The following is a 26,044-nucleotide window of genomic DNA, read 5'->3' on the forward strand; positions in this document are numbered from 1 at the left end:
AACACGCTGTCAGAGGAAAATGTAGAGGAGGGTAAAATTACATTTACAAGCTATTTGGACAGGTAGTGTATATGGACAGGAAATGTTTAGCAAGATAAACATCAGCCTATATTCTTTTTAAAGCAGCCTGTTATTCAAAGGAATCTTCAGTAAATCGCCAGCAAAAGATGGTGAATAAGTCTGGGTAACAACTAGTGAGGTAATCAAGGCAAACACTAACATTAAACATCAGTGAGGAAGGGGTAAAGATATAGACAAACAACTTTCCAGAGTCCATGAAGAGTATATTTAGTTAAGCTCAAGGTGAAAACAGTATCAAGGTTGAACAACAGCTGAGCTGATAGAATCATGAGGCTGATAAGTTAAAACTGTGCTGTGCAAATATGCTGTTTCTATCTATAAGCAGAATGATACAACTTGGAGATAATCTTATCCAAAGGATATTTGGGGCTGAGGAAATTCATGCTTATTATACACGTACAGCCAACATTTACTAGTCAGCTAAACAATAATAACTTGGGTCATCATATAACGGGAACAAAATGTAACATTTAATTATTTTGGCGATTTTAAAGATTTTGGAAAAAGGACTGATCACAATTATTAAACAGAGAAGCTATGAAAAAAGTTAGAAAAGTTCAAAGTAAATTTATTATCAAAGTACATATGTCACCATATAGAATCCTCAGATACACCTTTCTTGCAGGCACACACTCAATAAATCCAAAACCATAATAAAATCAATGAAAGACTGCCCAACATGAGCGCTCAACCAGAGAGCAGAAGAAAACAAACTCTTCAAGTAGAAAAAGAAAGAAATAAGATTAATACATAATAAGCATTAAATATCAAGAACTTGATATGAAGAATCCTTGAAAGTGAGTCCATTGGTTGTGAGAACATTTCAATGATGGGGCAAGTGAAGTTATCCCCTTTGGTTCAAGACCCTGATAGTTGAGTGGTAATAACTGATCCTGAACCTGGTGGTGTGAGTCCTGAGGCTTCTGTACCTTCTTCCTGATGACAGCAGCAAAAAGAGAGCATGTCCTGGGTGGTGGAGGTCCCTGATGATGAAATGCTGCTTTCCTGCGACTGTGTTTCGTGGAGATGTGCTCAATGGTGGGGAGGGCTTTACCTACGATGGACTGGACCGCATCCACTTCTTTATGTAGGATTTTCCATTCAAGGGCATTGGTGTTTCCATACCAGGCTATGACGCAGCCAGTCAATATACCCTGCACTACATATCTACAGAACTTTGTCAAAGGTTTTTTTGTACCTCATGCCGAATCTCTGCAAAACTCCTATGTAAGGAGCACTGGTGTGCTTTCTTCGTAATTGCACTTACCTGCTGGGCCCAGGACAGGTTCTCCAAAATAATAACACCATCAGTGAGAATTATACAATGGTTTAACAACCAACGTAAGAATGATAAGGGAATGACACACTCAACAACAATCAACAATATCATAGTCTTGCAACCAAACAGCAGTTCATAACAATGGCATGTTTTCCTTCTTTCTGGCAATGCATCAAAATGAGTTTGATTATCATTTTGCATTTAATGTTATAATGTTCTGAAATACCCAAGATTGAATGCAAACCATATTTCCTTCAAAATGAAGATCAATGTGCTACTGTAGATGGGAAGACAAGCTACTATGACTGATTTGTAAGTTAAGATAGTAGCTTTGTTTAATTTGAAAATGTGCTTAAGATTTTTGTAGGTTAGCCAATGTTTTGTGTGTTTTATATATAGTGTAATAATCTAAAAATAGACTTAAGGCAATAAATCAACTATTATCTAAATGAACCATAGAGAAAGTTTATGCAAGTATGACCAATTCATTCTACCATTATATCCTTGAGCCATGAAACATTCCATCTAATCCTTTAATTCACCACTTTAGTGGCATAACACATTGATCACATTAACTAAGTAGAGCCTGTGGCTCAGAGGTAAAAGGCAAGTTGTAATTATTCACTTCAGCTTAATACTTCCAAGTGTCTCAATATGTTTTCATCATCTTAAGTATTGCAATCATTTTCATCAATGTTGTTAGATGTTAAATAACCCTGAAGATCAGAAATTGTTAAAATTATTTACAAGTTATTCCAAAGCAAAGCAGTGCCCTTCCATCACATTCTGTCAGAGATGTTCCGAGCACAGAGACTTCGCACTATGCCCGAGGCCCGCTCACTGCCAAAACTTAACCCCTGACTGCAGCACGTAGAGTGTGACTGAGATCAGGTAAGCGCAAACTGCCAGTAACTCCAGGTAACAGCCTGATCCAATAAACTCAAATGAAAAAGCAATGATGGAGGCAAAATGTTTGCAGAGGATAGCCCAATACATGGGTAGGACTGTTTACACTGAAAGAAAGAAAGTCAGGGATTCAGACAGAGCTCAAAGTGAATACAGATGCAAGATGGAGCGAGTCATGACAAAAATGACAAACATTATCCACATCTCCTTTGTAAATAAATTAAATAAAACTCTTCACTGTTTTGAATTGAAATATCTTTTATCTTATTCAACTGCTGGCATGGTTAAGAACAAAAATAACCATGCAGTAATTCGGGTGACTTAACAAAATTTACATCACAATGTCCGAGATTGTAAAACAAGGCGGAAAAGGAACCAGAATTTTTTAAGTTCTTTTTTTTTCCCCCAGAAAGAATCTGCACTTTAATGGAAACATGCCAGACTCCCACTGTCAGAGATTACATGCAACAGTTAGGGTCAAAGTACAAGCTTGGTACAAGCACTGGGTTACATATTAAAAGGTCAGAACATAGTTGAAGAGTTACTTTTTCATGAGCTTTTTTTTAATTAATCAATAATGGTGTCAAATGTAAGCCAAAGATGCTGTTGAACATAAAACACATTGAAAGAGAAAAAAAAGCTTGTTCAGCAACTCCATTTATTGAAATTAGTTATAAGAATTGTTCCATAATTTACCTTCCTTACCATCATCTCAACCTGCAAGTTAACTTTTAGAGAATCCTTACAAAGACTCCCAAGTCTCCTTGAACCTGATTTTTGAATTTTCTCCCCATTTCGAAAATAATCTGTTCCTTTATTCCTTTTACCAAAGTTCATGACAATATACTTCCCTGTACTATATTCCATCTGCCACTTCTTTGCCCATTCTCCCAATCTAAGTTCTTCCGCAGAGCCTCTGCTTCCTCAGCACTACCTGCCCCTCCACCTATCTTTGCATCATCTATAGACTTGCCTACAAAGCCACCAATTCTGCCATCCTTATCATTGACATATAACATGAAAAGTACTCCCAATACAGACCCCTGCAGAACACTGACAGCCAAACAGAGTAGGCCCTCTTTGTTCCAATTGTTTGCCTCCTGTCAATCATCTATTCTTTCTAGTATCTTTTCAGTAATACCATGTGCTTTTATCCTAAGCAGCCTCAAGTGCAGCAACTTGTCAAAGGCCTTCTGAAAATCCAAGTAAACAACATCCAATGACTCTCCTTTGCCTATCCTGCTTGTTATTTCCTCAAAGAATTCCAACAGATTTGTTAGGCAAGATTTTCCCTCGAGGAAACTATGCTGACTTTGGCCTAATTTATCATGTGCCTCAAGTACCCCGAATCCCCGTCTTTAATAATGGACACCAACATCTTCCCATCCACTGAAGTCAGTCTAACTGTGAAGAATTTCCTTTCTTCTGCCTCCCTCCCTTCCTTGTAACGCAATGACATTTGCAATGTTCCAGTGCTCTGGAAACATTCCAGAATCTAATGATTCTTGAAAGATCATTGCTAATGCAATATCTTCAGCTCTTTCAGAAATCTGAGATGTTGCCTATCTTGTCTAGGTGACCTACCTATCTTAGAACCTTTCAGCTTTTCAAGCACCTTCTCCTTAGACTACACTCATTTCTGCCACCAGCCAACAACCCCCCCCCCCACCCCGCCACCCAACACTCTTGAATTTCTGGCATTCCGCTGTGAAGGCTGTTGCAAAATACTTAAATTCATCCATCATTTATTTGTCCCTCATTACTACCTCTCCAGTGTCATTTTTCCAGTGGTCCAATGCCCACTCTCACCTTTTAATTCTTTATATATCTGCAAAAAAACATTTTGTATCCTTTTTAATATTATTGGCTAGCTCACCTTCATATTTCATCTTTTCTCTCCTTAGGAGTTTTTAGTTGCCTTCTGTTGGTTTCTAAAATTTTTCCGATTCTTCCAATTTCCCACCAATTCTTGCTATACTATATGCCCTCACTTTTGGTTTTATGCTGTCTTTGACTTCCCTTGTCAGCAACAATTGCCTCATCTTCCCTTTGGATTCCTTGTTACACTCTGAGATGTATCCATCCTCCGCCTTATGAATTGTCCGCAGAAACTCCAGCCATTGCTATTCTGTGATCATCCCTGCTAGTGCCCCCTTCCAATCAATTCTGGCCAGCTTCTCTCTCTGTAATTCAATTTATTCCTCTGTAATAATGATAATCTAACTTATTATGATCACTGTCCTCTAAGGGTACCTTTACTTTAAACTCCCTAATCAAATCTAGTTTATTACACAACAGCCAATCTAGTATAGCTGATCACCTGGAGTGTTCAAGCACAAGCTGCTCTAAAAAGCCACCTTGTAGGTACTCTACAAATTCCCTCTCTTGGATTCCAACACCAATGTGATTTTCCCAATCTTACATGCATCTTGAAATCCCCCAAGACAATTGTAACATTATCCTTACCACATGCGTTTTCTATCTCCCGTTGTAATTTATATCTGACACCTTGGCTACTGTTCAGAGGCCTTTATACAACTCCCAACAGGGTCTTTGTACCCTCACAGTTTAACTCCACCCACAAGGATTCTACATCTTCCAGTCTTATACTTTCCTAGCATGGATTAGAAGACATGGTTAATGTATTAATTGACTATTTCTCATCAGTATCCACTCATCAGTGCACCACTGTTACAGAATTCTGGAGGAGGAAAGATGACTAAAGAAGGTATTGGATGCCTAGTTGGGTAAAATGTAGGTGACTCTTCAGAGCTTGATGAGACATTTCCCAGATTGCCATTGGAAGCCAGGAAGGAGACTGCTGAGTACTAGGTTGAGATTTATAAATCTTTGTTGGCCACAGGTGAGGCGCCATATAACTGGAGGAGAGTCAGTGATATTCAACAAGGACAGTGGACTAAGATAATCTCTGTTCTTAGTAGACTAAGATAGGTAATTATAACCCTAAATTAAGTCTAAAGACATTGGTTAGGCCACACTTGGGAGTATTTTGTGCAGTCTGGGCCACATAACTAAGAAGGGATGTGCTGGTATTATTAAGGGTCCAGGGGAGGTTTATGGGAATAATCCCAGGAATGAAAGGATTAACATATTTATTGGATCTGAGGCTGTACTCGCTAGAGTTTAAAAGCGTAACAGAGGATCTCATTCATACCTACCAGATATTGAAGGGCCTAGATAGACTGGATGTGGAGAGGATGTTTCCTATAGTGAGGGATTCTAGCCTCAAAATAGGAGGACAATCCTTTAGATCAGAGGAGGAACTTCTGTAGCTAGAAGGTGGTGAACCTGCAAAATTCATTGCCACAGACAGTTGTGGAGGCCAAGTCACTGGGTATATTTACGGCAGAGGTTGATAGGTTCTTGATTAGCAAAGGCCTCAAAAGTTACAGGGAGAAGGCAGAAAGGTGGGATTGAGGGGGTATCAAACGATGAAGCAGACTCAATAAACCCAGTGGGCCAATTCTGCTCCTGTCCTGTGGTATGGAAGCTATTGGAAAAATGTTGTAAGCGATAGGATTAATCTTTCAAGGGACTATTCAAAGATAGTCAGCACGGCTTTGCTATATGAATGCTTTCTCTTTGCTATATGATTCAATTTTTCAAAGAGATAACAAAATATGTGAGTGCAGAGTGGTTGAAGAGACAGGATTCATACAGTCACTCTATAAATTAATCATGTCCCTCACAATATTTTTCCAATAGCTTCCATACCATAGACTTTAATAAAGCCTTTGACCGTGATCCACTTGGGGAAACTGGTCCAAAGGTTTACTGCACCTGGGATCCAAGGCAGGTTAGCAAACAAGATTCAGAACAGACAGATGATGATCACAGAGGGTTGTTTTTTTCTGACTGAAAGCTTGTGGCTAGTGGTGTAACAGAAGCATAGACCCCTTATTTTGTATTTGTGTGTCCTTGTTCCTGACGCTCCCACTAGTGAAAAAAAATGAGAGTGACCATAGTCAAATATACAAGATAAGAAAGAGGGTTTGATAACAAGCTTTATTTAATTATTTCAAAACATCCAATTCACCCCAGTCTACACCCCAAATTAATTTAACCCAATCTGCAACCAAAACTTTAATAACATCATAATACTCAAGAGCAGAATTAGGCCATTCAGTCCCATCAAGTCTGTTCTGCCAGTCAATCATGGCTGACTTATTATCCCACTCTACCCCATTCTCTTGCGCTCTCCTCATAGCCTTTGAATAATCAAGAAACTATCAACCTCTGCCTTAAATATAGCCAATAACTTGGCCTGCACAGCCACCTGTCACAATGAATTCCAGATTCTCTAGCTGAAGAAATGTTTCCTCATCTCTGTTCTAAATAGTCATCCCTCTATTCTGAGGCTGTGCCCTCTGGTCCTAGACTCTTCCACTATAGGAAACATCCTCTCCACATCCACACTATCTAGGCTTGCAATATTTAGGTTTCAATGAGATCCTCGCCATCATTTTTCTAAATCCGTCAAGTACAGACCATCTAAATGATCCTCCTATGTTAACCCCTTTGTTCCTGGGACCATTCATGTGAATCTTAAAAGAGAGGAATGCAGCAGAAAGGAAATTTTAGACCATTTAGCCTGACCTCAGTGGTTGGGAAGATGGTTTCCTTCAGGGAAAGTCCTACCTGACAAACCTGTTGGAATTCTTTGAGGAGATTACAAGTAGGATAGATAGATCAGCCTTACCTATTAATTCTTTTATGGTTGATTCGGGAATTACTGAAATATGGCAGTTTAAGATAAAGAATTTTCATTTTTTTCACATGTATATCACAGTTATTCTAGAATTGATTATTTCCTTATTGATCATCGTTTATTAACGGATGTTACTGATTGTAAATATGATTCTATTACTATTTCGGATCATGCACCTTTGAAGTTATCTATCAAGATTTCGGACTTTTCCAATAATACTAGATCTTGGAGACTTAACGCTACTTTGCTTCAAGACCCAGAATTTATCACCTACATAAAACAGCAAATTGACTTGTTTTTCTCAACAAACTATACTGAAGAGATTGACAGAGGAATACTTTGGGACTCTTTTAAGGCTTTTATCCGTTGTCAAATTATCTCATATTCCGTTGGTAAAAGAAAACAAAGATATTTAGATATTGCTTTATTAGTGGATAAAATTAAAGAAATTGATGAGATTTATTCCGTGACTCCTACCAAAGAACTTTATAAGAAGAGAGTTGAGCTTCAAATGGAGCATAGCTTATTATCTTCTTCAATTGAGAATCAATTAATTAGGACCAGAGCTCAATTTTATATCCATAGTGATCGAACTGGTAAACTGTTAGCTAATCAATTAAAAGCTATTTCGACTAAGCGACAAATTATTAAAATTCGTAAACAAGACGGTAATCTAACTACTGATCATAAAGAAATCAATAACACTTTTCAAGATTTTTATAAATCTTTATATCAACCAGAATTTGATGGCGATCTGTCCATGATGGATAATTTTTTTAACAATTTGAATATTCCCAAACTGACAGATGAAGATCATAGCTTGTTTGATGCTCCTATCTCTATGGCCGAAATAGGAGAGGCTATCTCATCAATGAATTCAGGGAAAGCTCCTGGTCCTGATGGTTATATTTTAGAATTTCTTAAAACTTTTTCTTCTTTGCTTTCCCCTTGGTTATATGAAATCTTTAATGATGCATTTGCTAAGAAGAGATTACCTCAATCTTTTTATGAAGCTACTATCTCTCTAATTCTTAAAAAAGATAAGGATCCTACTTTATGTGCATCTTATCGCCCTATATCACTATTAAATGTAGACTCTAAGATTCTTACAAAAATTTTAGCCATTAGGTTAGAAAAGGTACTATCACAGATTATTTCAGAAGACCAAACTGGTTTTATTAGGAATCGGTATTCCTTTTTTAATGTTAGAAAATTGATTAATATAATTTATACTTCATCACCCATAATCCCAGAATGTGTTATTTCATTAGATGCTGAAAAAGCTTTTGATAGAGTTGAATGGACATACTTATTTAACGCTTTGAGATATTTTAATTTTAGTCCTAATTTTATATCATGGATCAAACTAATATATTATAAACCTGTTGCTTCTGTTCTTACAAATAATTACAGATTCTCTTTTTTTCAATTATCTCGTGGTACGAGACAAGGTTGTCCCTTAAGTCCTTTATTATTTAATATCGCATTAGAACCTTTAGCCATTGCTATTCGTGAATCTCCTAATATTTTTGGTATTACCCGTAATGAGAAGTTATACAAGTTATCACTTTATGCTGATGACTTGTTGTTATATATTTCTGATCCTGACAGGTCTATTCCCGCTATTTTATCCTTGTCGGCTCAATTTGGTAGTTTTTCTGGTTATAAACTAAACTTGGATAAGAGTGATTTATTCCCTTTAAACTCGCAAACTTTATTGAATGATAGGATACCATTTAAAGTTGTTACTGATAACTTTATCTATTTAGGTATAAAAATTACCAAGAAATATAAAGATTTATTTAGACTGAATTTTTTACCTATGCTCCATCAAATTCAACAACTTACTACAAGATGGTCTTCCCTATCCTTATCATTAGTTGGTCGGATTAATGCTATTAAAATGATGATTTTACTGAAATTTTTATATTTATTTCAAGCTTTACCAATTTTTATTCCTAAATCTTTTTTTGATAACATTGATTCAAAAATTTCCTCATTTGTGTGGCAAAATAAAAACCCCAGGTTAAGTAAAAGGCAATTACAAAAATCTAAAAAAGATGGTGGTTTAGCTTTACCTAACTTTAGATTTTACTACTGGGCGAATAATATTCGTAACCTAATATATTGGAAATCAGATTTGGATTCACCATTGTGCCCACAGTGGGTAAATTTAGAATGCAATGAGGCACAGGGATATTCTCTATTCTCCGTTCTTGGTTCTTCTCTTCCTGCTGATTTAGTTAAATTCAATAAACAGATATCTAATCCTGTTGTCAAACATACATTACGAATTTGGTTTCAATTTCGTAAGTTTTTTACTCTGAAAAACTTTGTTTTTGATAGCCCTATCTTACTTAATTTTTTTTTTCAAACCTTCTTTGACAGATCAAGCTTTTAGCATATGGAAAAGGAAAGGTATAATATGTTTTCGTTATCTTTTTTTTGAAGGTAGTTTGATGTCTTTCGACCAACTTTCCAACAAATTTAAGTTACCTAAATCTAATTTTTTTAGATATTTACAAATCAGAAATTTTTTACATAAAGTTCTACCATATTTCCCCAATTCAACTTCAATGGATTTCTCAGATTTGATTTTTACCTTAAATCCTTGTCAGAAGGGATTAGTGGCTTTTATTTATAATATGATTATGAAGATACAACCAGAAATATCAGGTAGAATTAAACAAGAATGGGAAAAAGAACTTCAATATAATATATCAACAGAAAAATGGGAAAAAATTTTACAAATGGTTAATTCTTCTTCTATATGTGCTAAACATGCTTTAATACAATTTAAAATTGTACATAGAGCTCATATGTCTAAAGATAAGCTTGCTCGATTCTATTCTCATATTAACCCTCAATGTGACAGATGTCATTCAGATGTGGCTTCATTGACCCACATGTTTTGGTCATGTCCCACTTTACATAACTATTGGAAGGACATATTTGCTACCATTTTCTCAATTTGGAATATCGATTTACAATCTCATTTTATTACTGCAATTTTTGGTATACCAAATGAGGATGGTAATCAGTTTTCCCCTTCAATTAGACGAATGATTGCTTTTGTAACATTAATGGCCAGAAGGTCTATATTACAAAATTGGAAAGTAAATCCTCCTACCACGTTTCAGTGGTTCTCTCAAACTATTTCTTATCTGAGCTTGGAAAAAATTAGAAGCACTATTTTTGACTCATCAATTAAATTTGAAGAAACTTGGGGACCGTTCATTCGACATTTTCATATGAATTAATTTGGCCTCTTCCAGACCTTCTCTCTGCTTATTCTTGTTCAGGTATGGAGTTCCGGAGTTTTTGACACTATCATATACATATAAACTGTTATTATTGCCCATGTTAGTTTAGTTTAGTGTTTTTTTTCTCAATATATATTTTTTCTTTTATTTTTAAATTTTTTTTTCTTTTGATGATTATTTTTATTTTTTTCATATATAATTATTATAGGCTTGATTGATTAATGTACTATTTTTTTGTTGATATTTAATAGGATATTGTTATCTTATTATTAATGCAATTTCAAGTCTATTGCACTTATAACCTATTCATTATTATGTTATGTTTTTTTTTATATATGAAACTCAAAAAGATTGAAAAAGAAAGAAAGGATGGATGCAGTGGATGTTGTATATTTTGACTTTTAGAAGGCTGACAAGGTGCCACACATGAGGCTGCTTACTAAGTTAAGAGCTTATGGTATTACAGGAAAGTTACTAACATGGCTAGAGCATTGGCTGATTGGTAGGAGGCAATGACTGGAAATAAAAGGATCCTTTTCTGGTTGGCTGCCAGTGACTAGTAGTGCTCCGCAGAGGTTGTGTTGGGACCACTTCTTTTTATGCTGTATGTAAATGATTTAGATGATGCAATAGATAGATGGCTTTGTTACCAAGTCTGATACGAAGATTGGTGGAGGGGTAGGTAATGTTGAGGAAACAGGTAGGATACTGTTCTGAGGACTTGTACAGATTAGGAGAATGGGCAAAAAAGTGGCAAATGAAATACAATGTTGGAAAATGTATGGTAATGCTCTTTAGTAGTAGAAATAAATGTGCAGACTATTTTCTAAACAGGAAGAAAATCCAGGAATCTGAGATGCAGAGGGACTTGGGAATCCTTGTGCAGAACATGCTAAAGGTTAGCTTGCAAGTTGAGTTGGTGATGAGGAAAGCAAGTGCCATGTTAGAATTCATTTCATGAGGCCTAGAAGAGCAGGGATGTGATGCTGAGGCTTTAAGGCACTGGTGAGGTCTCACCTTGAGTATTGTGAACAGTTTTGGGCTCCTCATCTTAGAAAAGATGTGCTGACATTGGAGGGGGTCCAGAAGAGGTTCACAGGATGATTCCAGGAATGAAAAGGTTATCATACAAAGAATGTTTGATGGCTCTGGGTCTGTACGCACTGGAATTCAGAAAGGTAAGTGGGGGATCACATTGAAAATTTTCAAATATTGAAAGGCCCAGAGAGAGTAGATGTGGAAAGGATGTTTCCCATGGTGGGAGAGTCTCGGACAAGAAGCCATAGCCTCAGGATAGAGGGGCACCCTTTCAAAACAGAGATGCAGAGAAATTTCTTTAGCCAAAGGGTGGTGAATTTGTGGAATTTGTTGCCACATAAAGCTGTGGTGGCCAAGTCGTTGAGTGTAGTTAAGGCACAGATTGATAGGTTCTTGATTGGACATGGCATCAAATGTTACGGGGAGAAGGCTGGGAACTGGGGTTGAGGAGCAGGTAGAAAACAGGATCAGCCATGATTGAATTGCAGAGGAGACTCGATGGGTCAGCCAGATAGCCTAATTCTGCTCCTATGTCTTTATAGTCTTATAGTCTATGGAATCACCTCTGGACCTTCTCCAATTCTAGCACATCTTTTCTTAGCTCAGAACTGCTCACAACATTCAAAGTGTGGTCTGACCAATGTCTTATAAAACCTCAACATTACATCCTTGCTCTTGTATTCTAGTCCTCACAAAATATATGTTAACATTACAATTGCCTTCCTTAACACCAACTCAACCTGGAAATTAACCTTTAGGACTCCAAATCCCTTTGCACTTGTGAACTATTTCCTAAATGGGAAGAAAATTCAAAAATCTCATCTTTATTTCTTCTGCCAAAGTGCATGACTATGCACTTCCCTACACTACATTCTGTCTGCCACTCCTTTGTCCATTCTCCCAATCGGTGTATGTTCTTATGCAACCACCCTGCTTCGTCAACACTACCTGAACCTCCACTTACCTTTGTGCTAACTGCAAACCTGGCCACCAAGCCATCAATTCCATTATCCAAATCTCTGGCCTATGAAGTGAAAAGAAGCAGTCCTGACACCAACACCTGCGACACACCACTAATCACCAGCAGCCAACCAGTAAAGGTCCCCTTTATTCCCACTCTTTGCCTCTGGCCAGAGAGCCAAGTTTCTAGCCATGCTGGTTTCTTTCCTGTAATATCATGGGCCCTTATCTTGTTAAGCAGCCTCATGCGTGGCACCTCGTCAAAGGTCTTCTGAAAATCCAAGTACACTACATCCACTTATTCTTTGTCTATCCTGCTTGTCAAGCAATGTTTCCCCTTAAGGAAACCATGTTGAATTTGGATTACTTTATCATGTGCCTTCGGGTAACCCGAAACCTCATCTCATGGGCATTCTACAAATTCCCTTGCTTGGGATTCAGCACCAACCTGGCTTTCCCAATCTACCAGCATATGACTGTCACAACATAAGCCTGTTGTACATGCTATTTCTATCTCCCATTGTAATTTGTAGCCCACATGCTGGTTACTGTTCAGAGGCCCATGTATAACTCCCAACAGGGTCTTTTCAACCTTGCAATTTCTTAACTCTACCTACAAGGATTCTACCTACAAATCTTTTGACACCTCTTGCCAAGGATTTGGCTTCATTTTATTACAAAAGCCAAACCACACCACCCCTTCTGCCTATCTGCCTGATCTTTAATATAATGTTTATCCTTGAATGTTAAGCTCCCAACTATGATCTTCTTTCAGCCACAACTCTGTGATGCCTACAACATATCTGTCAATCTTTAACTGCACTACCAAATCATCTACCTTATTCCAATTATTGTGTGCATTCAATGTAACATCTTCAGTCCTGTACTCATCATCCTTTTTCAGTCTGGCTCCCTGTTACACTTTAACTCATCCCACTGACTGCAATTTTGTCCTATCAACTGCTTGACCTTCCTACAGTCTCACTACACGGCACTGGTTGTATACGAACTGCCCCATCGTCAGCCCTATCACTCTGGTTCACATTCCCCCTGCCAAACTAACTTAAACCCTCCTCAACAGCTTTAGCGAAACTTGCGCAAGCACATTGATCCCCTTTGGGTTCAGGAGCAACCTGTTCCTTTTGTACAGGTCATACCTTCACCTTACTGGCTTATTGTCCTGTTTATTATTTATTGTAATGCCTGCACTGTTTTGTGCACTTTATGCAGTCCTGAGTAGATCTGTAGTCTAGTGTTTTTTCTGTGTTGTTTTTTCACATAGTTCAGTTTAGTTTTTGTACTGTGTCATGTAACACTATGGTCCTGAAAAACATTGTCTCATTTTTACTATGTGCTGTACCAGCAGTTATGGTTGAAATTACAATAAAAAGTGACATGAATTGACTTGAGAAGAGATCCCAATGAACCAGTAATCTGAAACCCTGCCACCTGCACCAATTCAGCAGGCACACTTTCTTACCCTCACTATCCCTTGGAGTAAGCATCAACCCAGAGATTACTACCCTAGAGTACCCTATTCCAACACCACTAACTGCACCTCTAGCCCGTCCTGTCCGAACCTTCTTTAACCCGACGACTTACACCAGGTCCATACCCCCACCTCCATCCTCTCCTTTCCACCAGACTGATCCCTAACCACGGGTTACACGGCCCGCCCTGCACGCAGTAGACGATAATCTGCCATCGTGGACCACCAGCTGCAGAGGCCCAGGAAGCGGAAGCCAGTGGGCGGGGAGGGTTCGCCCGAGCGCGCCTCACCTGCTGCGTGCTGAGGTCGATGCCCAGGTAGCACTCTCCGCCCGCCGCCATGCTCGCTGTCACCGGCCGGCCGGAAGGGGGAGCGGGCGGGCGCGCGCGCGGGGGAGGCGGGGCAACAGCAGGGCTGGGCGGGACTAACTGGAGCCCCGCCGGGCCTGCGCGATTAAGAGAGCGCGGGGCGGCCGCGGCCTAGAGACCAGACCCCGCCAATCCCGATGAGGGGTCTCGGCCCGGAACGTCGGCTGTTTGTGTGTGTTACACGGTTCGTGGTGAGCCAGGCGAGCACCGAGGAGGAGCGATGCGGGACGGAGAGCCCGTGGCATTGGCAGGCTGTCGAGCTAATCAGCAAGAGGGGCTGGGCGAGTGGGGATGCCACCCACAGTGCGTCGTTAGCCGGAGTTACCTCAGCGTCGATCTGTGTTCGTCTCTCCGTGGGCGAAATCCCATCTTTCCCAGTTATGTCAATGCGTCATGGAGCACTACAGCACATAAAAAGACCCACCGCCCCTCGGTTATTCTGCCTCGTCCCACCAACCCGCATTTGGACCACGGCCCTCCATATCTCTTGTATCTACAACCCATCCAAACTTCTCTTAAATGTTGTGATCCACCACTTTTGATGGCAGCTCCTTCCACACTCTCACCACCCTCTGAGTGAAGAAGTTCAACCTTGTGTCCCCACTTAAACATTTCACCTTTCACCCTTAATGGAATAAAGGAAATTCCAGAGGCCAGAGAGGAGCTTGCCCAGGTGGATTGAAGGTGGATAGTTTGGGGGGGTGACAGCAGAACAGAAGTGGCTCAAGTCTGGGAATAGTTCACAAGGCGCAGGAACAGGAGGTTATTATTTGAATGGTAAAAGACTGCAGCATGCTTCTGTGCAGAGGGAATTGGGAGTGCTTGTGCATGAATCACAGAAGGTTGGTTTGCAGGTGCAGCAGGCTATCAAGAAGGCAAATGGGATGTTGGCCTTCATTGCTAGAGGGATTGAATTCAAGAGCACGGTGGTTATGCTGCAACTGTACTGTGTACTGGTAAGGCTGCACCTGGAGTACTGCGTGCAGTTCTGGTCTCCTTACTTGAGGAAGTATGTACTGGCTTTGGAGGCGATGCAGAGGAGGCTCACCAGAATGATTCCAGACATGAGGGAGTTAGGCTATGAGCAGAGATTGAGTCGCCTGGGACTGTACTTGCTGGAATTCAGAAGAATGAGAGGAGATTTTAGAGCAACATATAGAATTATGAAAGGGATAGATGAGATAGAGGCAGGAAAGTTGTTTCCACTAATAGGTGAGACTAGAATTAGGGGACATAGCCTCAAGATTCAGGGGAGTAGATTTAGGATAGAGATGATGAGGAACTGATTTTATCAAAGAGTGATAAATCTATGAAATTCTCTGCCCAGTGAAGCAGTGGAGCCTATGTCAGTAAATATACTTAAAACAAGGTTGGACAGATTTTTGGATAGTAGAGGAATTAAGGGTCATGAGGAAAAGGCAGGTAGGTGGAGATGAGTCCCTGTCAGATCAGCCATGATCTTATTGAATGACGGGAGTAGGCTCAACAGGCCAGATGGCCAAATCCTATTTCTTATGTTCTTATGTAATATAAAGCAGGATACTAAAGGTTTTCTCAGTTATATAAAGAATAAAAGAAAGGTGAGAGTTGATATTAGACCACTGGAGAATGATGCTGGTTAAGCAGTAATGGAGGACAAAGAAATGTCAGATTAACTTAATGGGTACTTTGCTTTAGTCTTCACTGTGGAAGACGCTAGCAGTGTGCCAGAGGCCCATGAGTGCCATTGCTATTACAAAGGAAAAAGTGCTAGGGAAATTCTTAAGGTGGATAAGTCACCTATACTACATCCCAGAGTCGTGAGAGAGGATGCTGAAGAGATAACGGATGCATTAGTCATGAACTTTCAAGAATCACTTGATTCTGGCATGGTCCCAGAGGACTGGAAAATTGTAAATGTCACTCCACTGTTTAAGAAGGGAGGAAGGCAAAAGAAAGGAAATTATAGGCCAGTTAGCCTAACCTCAGTGGTTGGGAAAGTGTTGAGAGTCTATTAATAAGGATGAGGTTTCAAGCTACTTGGAGACTAATGATAAAATAAGTCAAAGTCAGCATGGTTTCTGTAAAAGGAAATCTTACCTGAAAAATCTGTTAGTGTTGTTCGAGGAAGTAACAAGCAGGGTGGACAAAGGAGAGGCGTGGATATCACTTACTTAGATTTTCAGAACACATTTGATAAGGTACCTCACATGAGGCTGTTGAACAAGATAAAACCCTATGGTGTTACAGGAAATATACTGGCATGGATAGAGGAATGGCTGACAGGCAGAAGGCAGTGAGTGGAAATAGAAGGGGCATTTTCTGGTTGACTGCCTGTGACTAGCAGTGTTCCTCAGGGGTCAGTATTGGGACCATTACTTTTCACGTTGATTGCAACTGTTTTAGATAATGGAATTAATGGCTTTGTGGCCAAGCTTGTGGATGATATGAAGATAGGTGGAAGGGTAAATAGTGCTGAGGAAGCAATGCAATTGCAGCTGGACTTAGACAAATTGGAAGAATGGGCAAAAAAGAGGCAGATGGAATGCAGTGTTGGGAAATGTATGAAAATGCATTTTGGTAAAAGGAACAATAGTGCGGACTGCTGTCTAAATGGGGAGAAAATCTAGGCATCAGAGGTGCAAAGGGACTTAGGAGTCCTCATGAAAGACCCCAGAAGGTTAATTCACAAACTGATTCTGTGCTAAAGAAAGCAAATGCAATGTTGGCATTTATTTCAAGGGAAATAGAAGATAAAAGCAAGGAGATAATACTGAGGCTTTATAAGACACTAGTTAGGTCGCACTTGGAGTATTGTCAACAGTTTTAGGCCCCTTATCAGAAAGAGAGTCTGGAGGAGGTTCTCGAGCATGATACCGGGAATGAAGGGGTTAACATATGAGGAGCATTTGGCAGCATTGGGCCTGTACTCACTGGAATTTAGAAGAATATGTGGGATCTCATTGAAACCTACCGAATGTTGAAAGAACTAGATAAGGTGGATGTGGAGAGGCTGGTTCCTCTGGTGGGGGTATTCAGAACAAGAGGGCATAGCCTCAAAATTGAGGGGCGACCTTTTAGAACAGAAGTAAGGAGGAAATTTTTTAGCCAAGGAATGGTGAATCTGTGGAATACTCTGCCACAGACTGCAATGGAGGCCAAGTCTGCGGGTATATTCAAAACAGTTGATAGATTCCTGATTGGTCGGAGCATCAAGGGATATCGTAAGAGGGCAAGTGTATGGGGTTGAATGGGATCCGGGATCAGCCATGATGAAAAGACAAAGCAGACTCAATGGGCTGAATGGCGTAATTCTGCTGCTATGTCTTACTGTCTTTCCCCATAACCTCCCGTTCTAGTCTCACCCAACCTCAGTGGCAAAAGCCTGTTTGCATTTACTCTATGTATTTTGTATACCCCTATCAAATCCCTCTCATTCTCCTCATTGTCCATTTTGTTGATAGCAGACATAGGACTGAGAGGTGTTTCAGAGTAATCAATGTAAGTTCAGTTTGTAAGTGGTACATACTAGACCCCAAGTCTGCCAGTGATGGATAGAATGAATGCTTGGGCTGCTCAATGGGCTACTTTGTATATGGTCAAATTTTTTTGAGTTACATTTCATCATCTAGAATATTCTATGGCACTCCTGACTAATGCTGTCGGAAATGCTTTGAGACTTAAGGAAGTGTGTCATTCGTTCCAAGACACCCAGTATCTGACCTGCTTTTGTAGCCATGGTTTTTGTAAGTGGTCTAGTTCCGATTCTGGTCGTTTGGTGACGTTGTGTATTGAAGATGCGTAATGTAAAGCTTTGATAGTTGGATACGCTCTTGATGGACATGGTGCCTGGCACTTTTGTAGCACTGTCCTAATGGTGAGATCATGGACCGTCACAAAATATTTCCCATTGGTTTCTGTTTTACCAGTGTGTTTTAATCCTATAGCCCATCAACAGCAGCTTTGACATTTTATTCTTTTATCTGCCATTCAATCATGGCTGATCCTTTTTTCCCCTCCTCAGCCACACTCCCCGGCCTTCTCCCCATAACCTTTGATGCTATGTCCAATCAAAAACATATCAAGCTCTGCCTTAAATACACCCAATAACCTGACCTCCACAGCAGCCTGTGATAACAAATTCCACAAATTCACCACCTGGCTAAAGAAATTTCTCTGCAGCTGTCTTTGAAATGCGCGCCCCACTATCCTGAGGCTGTGCCCTCTTATCCTAGACACCCCCACCATGGAAAACATCCTTTCCATAAGACCACAAGACATTGGAGCACAATTAGGCCATTTGGTCCATCAACTCTTCCCACGTCTACTCTGTCTAGACCAGGGATAGCCAACCTATGGCGCATTGGATGATTGGAAGCGGCACATTGCACCCCAGTAATGATAATAAAAAAGTAAGCCTACTCATGCAAAAAGTGTTAACCAAAAACCGATTTGTAGAGAAAAAAATCTAACAGGAATTCAAGTACCTTAGAGCTAGAAGTGGGTTTTACTGAGAATAAATCTAAAACTTAGCAATTATTTTTAGCAATTTTATTATTTCGTGCACATCTTTTGGTGAATGTTATCTTCTTTCACATTAATCTGTTTTCAATTTTTTTAAAATGTTCAATGAGTCAAACTAGGAAAGAAGGACTTTTGTTCTGCAGTCGTTCCATAACTGTTCAATACACGTTTGATACTTGTTTGATCCCGAGGCGCCAGGTGCCTGCACCAGTGGTGCATCACAGGTTTTTGCCAGTCAGTTTACAATTAACACTCGTGTGCTATGGAGTTGTGCTTTGTTCGTCCTTTGTGAACATTCGCAGTTTTGTACTTTTTCGATAATTAAGCCTTGTTTTTACATTCAGTTACCCATCACAGTGCAAAAGAAAAGCAGAAAGTGATAGTAAGCGTGAATTCAATGAACAGTGGGAAAATGAGTTCTTATTTATAGTGAGTCCATCAGGAAAACCGTTGTACAATGTTTGTGAAAACACTTTATTACCTAATAAAAGACATGATCTTAATAGACACTATAAAAAACAACATCAGACTGAAATAGAAGGAAAACTGAAGCTGGCGCTTGGGTCTGAGTTACGGAAAGAATATTGTGATTAAGAAAAAGGAAGAAATCAAAAGAAGACAAAATATATTTGTTAAAAGTCTCATTAAGGTAAGTAATGTTCATCTTGTTTTTATATTAAATCAATATATCATGTAAAAATGCTAAATATGTCTATATTAACATATTTTTACAAGAATTGAATGGGGGTACAAGAGTTTTACAGCGCATCTGAACTCATGTGAAAAAATTAACACATAGAATGTAAAAGATTGGCCACCCCTGGTCTAGGCCTTTCAACTTTCGAAAGGTTTCAATGAGATCCCCTCTCATCCTTCTAAATTCCAGTGAGTACAGACCTAGAGCTATCAAATATTCCTCTTATGATAATCCTTTCATTCCTGGAATCATTCTTGTGAACTTCCTCTGAACCCTCTCCAAGATCAACACATCTTTTCTTAGATGAGGAGCCCAAAACTGTTCACAATACTCAAAATGAGGCCTCACCAGTGGCTTATAGAATTTGAGCATCAAATCCCTGCTCTTGTATTCTAGACCTCTTGAAATGAATGCTAACATTGCATTTGCCTTCCTCAACAATTAACTCTTAATTTCAGTATTGTATTGCATTATAAAATTCCATGTACTGGTCCATAATTCCTTGAAAATGTATCACAAATTATTGAAGTTAGGGTCGAAAAGATAGCTTTTGCCACATTGGTCTTCATTAATCAGAGTACTGAATGCAGGAAACATAGAAAACCCTATAACACAATGCAGGCCCTTCTGCCTACAATGCTGTGCCGAACATGTACTTACTTTAAAAATTACCTCGGGTTACTCATAGCCCTCTGTTTTTCTGAGCTCCATATACCTATTCAGGAGGCTCTTAAAAGACTCTATCATATCCGTCTCCACCACCGTCACCAGCAGCCCATTCCATGCACTCACCACTATCTGCGTAAAAAACTTACCCCTGACATCTCCTCTGTACCTGCTTCCAAGCACCTTTAAACTGTGCCCTCTCGTGCTAGTCATTTCAGACCTGGAAAAAAGCCTCTGACTATCAGGCGATCAATGCCTCTCATCATCTTATACACCTCTTTCAGGTCACCTCTCATCCTCCGTCACTTCAAGGAGAAAAAGCCAAGTTCACTCAACCTATTCTCATAAGGCATGCTCCTCAAACCAGGCAACATCCTTGTAAATCTTTTATGCACCCTTTCTTTCCACATCCTTCCTGCAGTGAGGTGACCAGAACTGAGGGCAGTACTCCAAGTGGGGTCTGACCAGGGTCCTATATAGCTGTAACATTATCTCTCAGCGTTTAAACGCAATCCCGAAGTTGATTAAGGCCAATGCACCATATGCCGCCTTAACCATAGAGTCAACCTGAGCAGCAGCTTTGAGTGTCCTATGGACTCGAACCTCAAGATCCCTCTGATCCTCCACACTACCAAAAGAGTCTTACTATTAATACTATATTCTGCCATTATATTTGAACTACCAAATTGAACCACCTCACACTTATCTGGGTTGAACTCCATCTGCCACTTCTCAGCCCAGTTTTGTATCCTCTGGCAGCCCTCCACACTATCCACAACACCCCCAACCTTTGTGTCATCAGCAAATTTACTAACCCATTCCTCCACTTCCTCATCCAGGTCATTTATAAAAATCACGAAGATCTGTCCCAGATCAGATCCCTGAAGCACACCACTGATCACCAACGTCAATGCAGAATATAACCTGTCTACAACCACTCTTTACCTTCTGTGGGCAATTCTGGATCCACAAAGCAATGTCCCTTTGGATCTCATGCCTCCTCACTTTCTCAATAAGCCTTGCATGAGGTACCTTATCAATTGCCTTGCTGAAATTGGTGAAATCACACCAGAAACTGAGAGGTGGGGTGACTTGTGGGTCTTAATGAATGAAATTTGCATTAAAATCTGAATGGCCAGACAGGTGGTGTATGTTTGACATATTCGAGGTAAGCAGGATCATGTCCCCACTTTTTCATAGCTTCCTTCTCCAGAATGGGAATTCCACTTGTTTGTGTGTAAAAGACCCACATAATTACGAGTGGGAAGACACTGATGTACTCCATTTCCTTCATTACACTAGAAGCAGAGATGAACAGGCCAATCCACTGAAGCAATTCACCCAAGTAGTTTGGATGCTGATTGTAAGCCCAGAGCCCATGGCAAATGAATTTGTCCTGAGCATTTATAGAATTACTTTTGAAATTCCACCTCTGATGGTCTGCAATTGCCTCTACCATGAAGCCGAAAGCCCAGATCGTCCATCCCGCGAAGTTTTGGATATAAAGAGGTGTATCCTCTTTCTGAAGGTTTAAAATGACTGCTAGGAGGAGTGTGATGAAGATCCAGACACGTTGAATAGTCCAGTTAGGAAAGAAGCATCTACAGTTGTTATGAACTTGAGTGAAGTGTTGATACTGACCTTCTTTTATCTAATGAACAGGAACAGTCTCACACTCAAGCCCCATGTGGTTAACAGAGGTATTTTCTGTCCCAAGGAATTAGTGCCATTCCACCTAGAACTCAGGAGAGTCGATAGGAAAGTCCCTGGTCCTGCCAAATCATGAAACATATTGGTTTGGAAGAAGCTTGCCGCATTCCAGAGGAACCACTGAATAGCCAGATCTGTTGCCACACATTTCACTAGGATGCATTCCATGTTTCTGACCAGCCGTTGTCAATCAACAGAGCACAATGAAGCCTCAAGTGCCCTGTCTGACTATTCCTAATCATATTATGCCTCTCCAAATGTTCATAAATCCTGCCTCTCAGGATCTTTTCCATCAACTTACCAACCACTGAAGTAAGACTCACTGGTCTATAATTTCCTGGGCTATCTCTACTCCCTTTCTTGAATAAGGAAACATCTGCACAGCTCCAATCCTCAGGAACCTCTCCCATCCCCACTGATGATGCAAAGATCATTGCCAGAGGCTCAGCAATCTCCTTCCTCACCTCCCACAGTAGCCTGGGGTACATCTTGTCCATTGCCTGGGACATCCAACTTGATGCTTTCCAAAAGCTCCAGCACATCCTCTTTCTTAATGTCTATATGCTCAAGCTTTTCAATCCACTGTAAGTCATCCCTACAATCACCAAGATCCTTTTCCGTAGTGAATACTGAAGCAAGGTATCCATTAAGTACCTCAGCTACCTCCTCCAGTTCCATACATACTTTCCCACTGTCACACTTGATTAGTCCTATTCTCTCACATCTTATCCTCTTGATCTTGACATACTTGTAGAGTATGGGATGTCATGTTAAAATTGGTGAAGTATTTGGTATTGTAACCATTTCTGGTCACCTACCTCCAGGAAAGCTATCAATAAGATTGAAAGAGTACAGAGAAAATTAACAAGGTTGTTGCCAGGACTTGAGGTCCTGAGTTGGAGGTGAAACTTGAATAGCTTAGGACTTACATCTTTGGAGAGCAGGAGAATGAGGGGAGATTTGATAGAGGTAAACAAAATTATGAGTATTGATAGGATAAATGCAAGTAGGTTTTTTCCCAACTGAAGTTTGGTTAGACTGAAACTAGAGGTCATAAGTTAAGGGTGAAAGGTGGAATATTTAAGGGGACCTTAGGGGAGACTTCTTCACAGAGGATGGTGAGAGTGTGGGACAAGCTGCCAGCAGAAGTGAAACAAGTTCCATTGCTGAGCTATGGTTAGATCTGTGCAGATGAGTTCAAGAACTTGATGGTGCAGAAAACTAATTACAGACTGAGCTTGAAATCTAGTTTCACAATTGCCACAATTCCCTGATTTAAACTATTTTCCGAGAAAAAGTAATTCATTATTGACCTTAAAATCTTTAAACAGCCTGTCAGCTAATTGCTTCCAATGTCCAACTACCTACCTTGACCTGCTGAGAATATACAGCATTTTCTCATTTCATTGCAGATTTTCTGCGTTGCTATTTCTTCATTCTGATTCTGTTCTTTCTTGTAAAGTTGTTGAAGTGTCTTTGTCCTGAATTAGTAACTTTTTCCTCTCCGTTGATGTTGCCTGGCCTGCTAAGAATATCCAGCATTTTGTTTTTAAACTCTCAGATTTCCGGCTTTTTTTCATCATAATTGTGTTCTTTCTTGTAAAGTTGTGTTAATTTATATTTGAATTATATTTTTCTTGTGAATACTGCTTAAGGATACGATGTGCATGTGATACCAATGCAATTAAGTTTTTCAATGCACCTGTGCATACGTGTACTTGTGCAGATTGAAAATAAACTCAACCTTGACATTGACTTTTGCAGGTATTTTATTTCATCTTTCCTGGTAACCTTTCAAGCTGCAGGTCAATAAATATTATATTTGCTGAACCAACTCTTTACAAACACTTTAATGCCCAGAATGTCAAAGTGTTATTTAGGTATATGCTTAATGACAAACATTTCTAGTTTGGCAAGTAGACTTGTGAACAACATGGTCTTGCCTGAATAAACTTCTGAGAAATTTGATTTACTAAAGAAGGAATTCTTATGACAGGTTCACCCTCTTAAAAACAATTACTTAGGATCAAAGTCTGATTGTCTTTGTGCCAATGAAAACTTCTTAAAAGAATACTATTTTCAATCAAGACACAGGAGACCACAGAAGCTGGAATCAGCAACAACATTCTATCTCCTGCAAGAACTTCATGGCTGGAGCAGCTCTGTGAGGAGAAAGGAAAGGTCAATGTTTTGGGTTGAAGCCCTTGCTTCTAGACGTCATTTTAAAGTAAGAGATTCTTTGCAGATCTCTAGCTTTCTGCCAATATACAATTTATGATCAGGAGCAGTCCACTTGGTCTTTAATAAGACCTTTAATGATCTGTCTGTAACTTGTACTCCAAACTCCTGTCTACACATAGTGACCTTTCTATAGGAATGATGTGATTAATCCAGAGAAGGTGCAGAAGTGATTCACAAGTGTGTTGCCAGGACTGGAGGGCTTGAGTTTTAGGTCAGATTCAGGTTCAGATTCAGTTTATTGTCATTTAGAAACCACAAATGCAATGCAGTTAAAAAATGAGACAACGTTCCTCCAGAATGATATCACAAAAGCACATGACAAAACAGACTACACCAAAAAATCCACATAACATTTGGCACTCCCTAATCCAGAGTCCGGAGAGGCTGCTGCGTATTAATATCATGCTACTGTCTTAGCGCTTTCCCTGGAAAGGATCTCAAAATCCACCAGACAATCAAGACCAAAAACTAAAGCTACAAGACCTGCACAAAACCACATAGTTACAACAGTGCAAACAATAGCATAATTGATTTAAAAAAAAACAGACTATAGGCACAGTAAAAATAGTCCAAAGATGTTAAAGGACTATAAGTTCAAAAGAAATCACTACGCAGTTTCCACAAGTACCGAGGGTCCCGACAGACTCGCCATCCCACACCGGCAGCAGAAGGGAATACCCCCACTATGGACTTCCACGGCGCCGCCCAACTCAGCCTCGCAGACGCAGCACACTATGAGAGCTCCGTCGAACCTAGCCTCGCAGACTCAGCACACACCAAAAATGACCTGACCGCAGCGGACTCTGAGTCTGTCAAACCTCCGAGCCGATGACCATCCCCTCCGGCACAGCTTCTCCAAGCACCATCCTCTGCCGAGCGTATTAAGACGGCCCTGCCAACGGCCATCAGCAACGCGACCCCGAGGACTGGGGGCCTGTTCTTCCCAGCAGAGTCTCAGACCGCACAGCAGCAGCAGCAAAGAACGTCTTCCTGGAGATTTCCCAATGTTCCTCTGTGCTCCCATGTCCATTTTCAATTGATTATGATTGCACATGGCAACCCACTTCACAAATAACAGATAATCAGCTCCGGAGTGGCCGCTGCAAGCTGCGTCGCGCCACCATCTTGGAAAAGTCAAAGTCTATACTGAGTTTATTGTCATTAGCACAAGTATGCGTTTTGTATAGGTGAAATGAAAAGCCTACTTGCAGCAGCTTCATCAGATAAGCAGCATTCACAAAAACATAAGTTATACACAATTGTTACAAATTAAATATAAAAACACAAGAGATTCTGAACATGCTGGAAATCCAGAGGAAATGCTTGATGAATTCAGCAAGCCAGGAAGCACCTATGGAGAGGAATAAAGAGTCAACATCTCAGGCCGAGACCATTTATTAGGACCTGGCCTGAAATATTCACTCCTTATTCCTCTCCATAGATGCTGCATAATTAAGAAACAAAGTCCATTTTAATAGAGTGATCAAAGTAGTCAGAGATTTGCTCATCTGTAATGATTAGGGCCGTGCCACTTGGTTCAACAAACAACTGGCTGAAGAGATATAGCTATTCTTGAAATTGGCAGTGAGCGACTTTGGGCTTCTGTACCTCCCACCTGATGGTAGCTGCAAGGCAATGGCATAGCCTGGATGGTGGGGATCTTTAATGATGGATGTGGCCTTCTTGAGGCAGCATTTCCTGTAGATACCTTCAGTGGTGTGGAGGGATGTACCAGGCTGAGTTCACTACTTTCTGCAGCTTCCTACATTCCTGTACATTCAAATTACTGTATCAGACATGATGCAACCAGTCAGGATGCTTACAATAATCTACCTATAGAACTTGGTTTGAATATTTAGTGACAAGCCGAACCTACTTAACCTCCTAAGTGAGTAGAGTCGCTGGCTCACCTTCCTTATGATTGTATCTATGTGCTGGGTGCAAGACAGGTCCTCTGATAGTTTAACCGCAGGAATTTATAGCTGCTGAATCCCTCCATCAACTAGTCCCCCAAAGTAGACAGGTGCATATGCACTAAAGTCAACAATTGGCTCTGTAGTTTTACAGATAACCAGCAAGAGGTTGTGGTTGCCAGGTGTCCTATCTCACTCTCT

General features: G+C 40.1%; 1 protein-coding gene and 1 pseudogene across 3 annotated transcripts in view; both read right to left on the bottom strand.

Annotated features, from left to right (window-relative positions):
* Nucleotides 1–14,334, bottom strand: part of xylb (xylulokinase homolog (H. influenzae)) — a 283,379-nt gene extending 269,045 nt beyond the window's left edge. The window contains exon 1 of one of the 3 annotated variants that reach the window (XM_059971798.1): nucleotides 14,036–14,334. In XM_059971798.1, the coding sequence (XP_059827781.1) occupies nucleotides 14,036–14,086 (51 nt within the window). In that variant the 5' untranslated portion in view covers nucleotides 14,087–14,334. Of the gene's footprint in view, nucleotides 1–6,067; nucleotides 6,112–14,035 lie in introns of those variants that run through there. The other 2 variants (XM_059971796.1, XM_059971797.1) reach the window with 2 other exon arrangements.
* A 5,521-nt stretch (nucleotides 14,335–19,855) lies between these two features.
* On the bottom strand, nucleotides 19,856–23,327 carry LOC132394967 (uncharacterized; annotated as a pseudogene).
* Between the last annotated feature and the right edge of the window lie 2,717 nt (nucleotides 23,328–26,044).

The sequence above is a fragment of the Hypanus sabinus genome, chromosome 6 (genome assembly GCF_030144855.1).
Source record: "Hypanus sabinus isolate sHypSab1 chromosome 6, sHypSab1.hap1, whole genome shotgun sequence".
Lineage (NCBI taxonomy): Eukaryota > Metazoa > Chordata > Chondrichthyes > Myliobatiformes > Dasyatidae > Hypanus > Hypanus sabinus.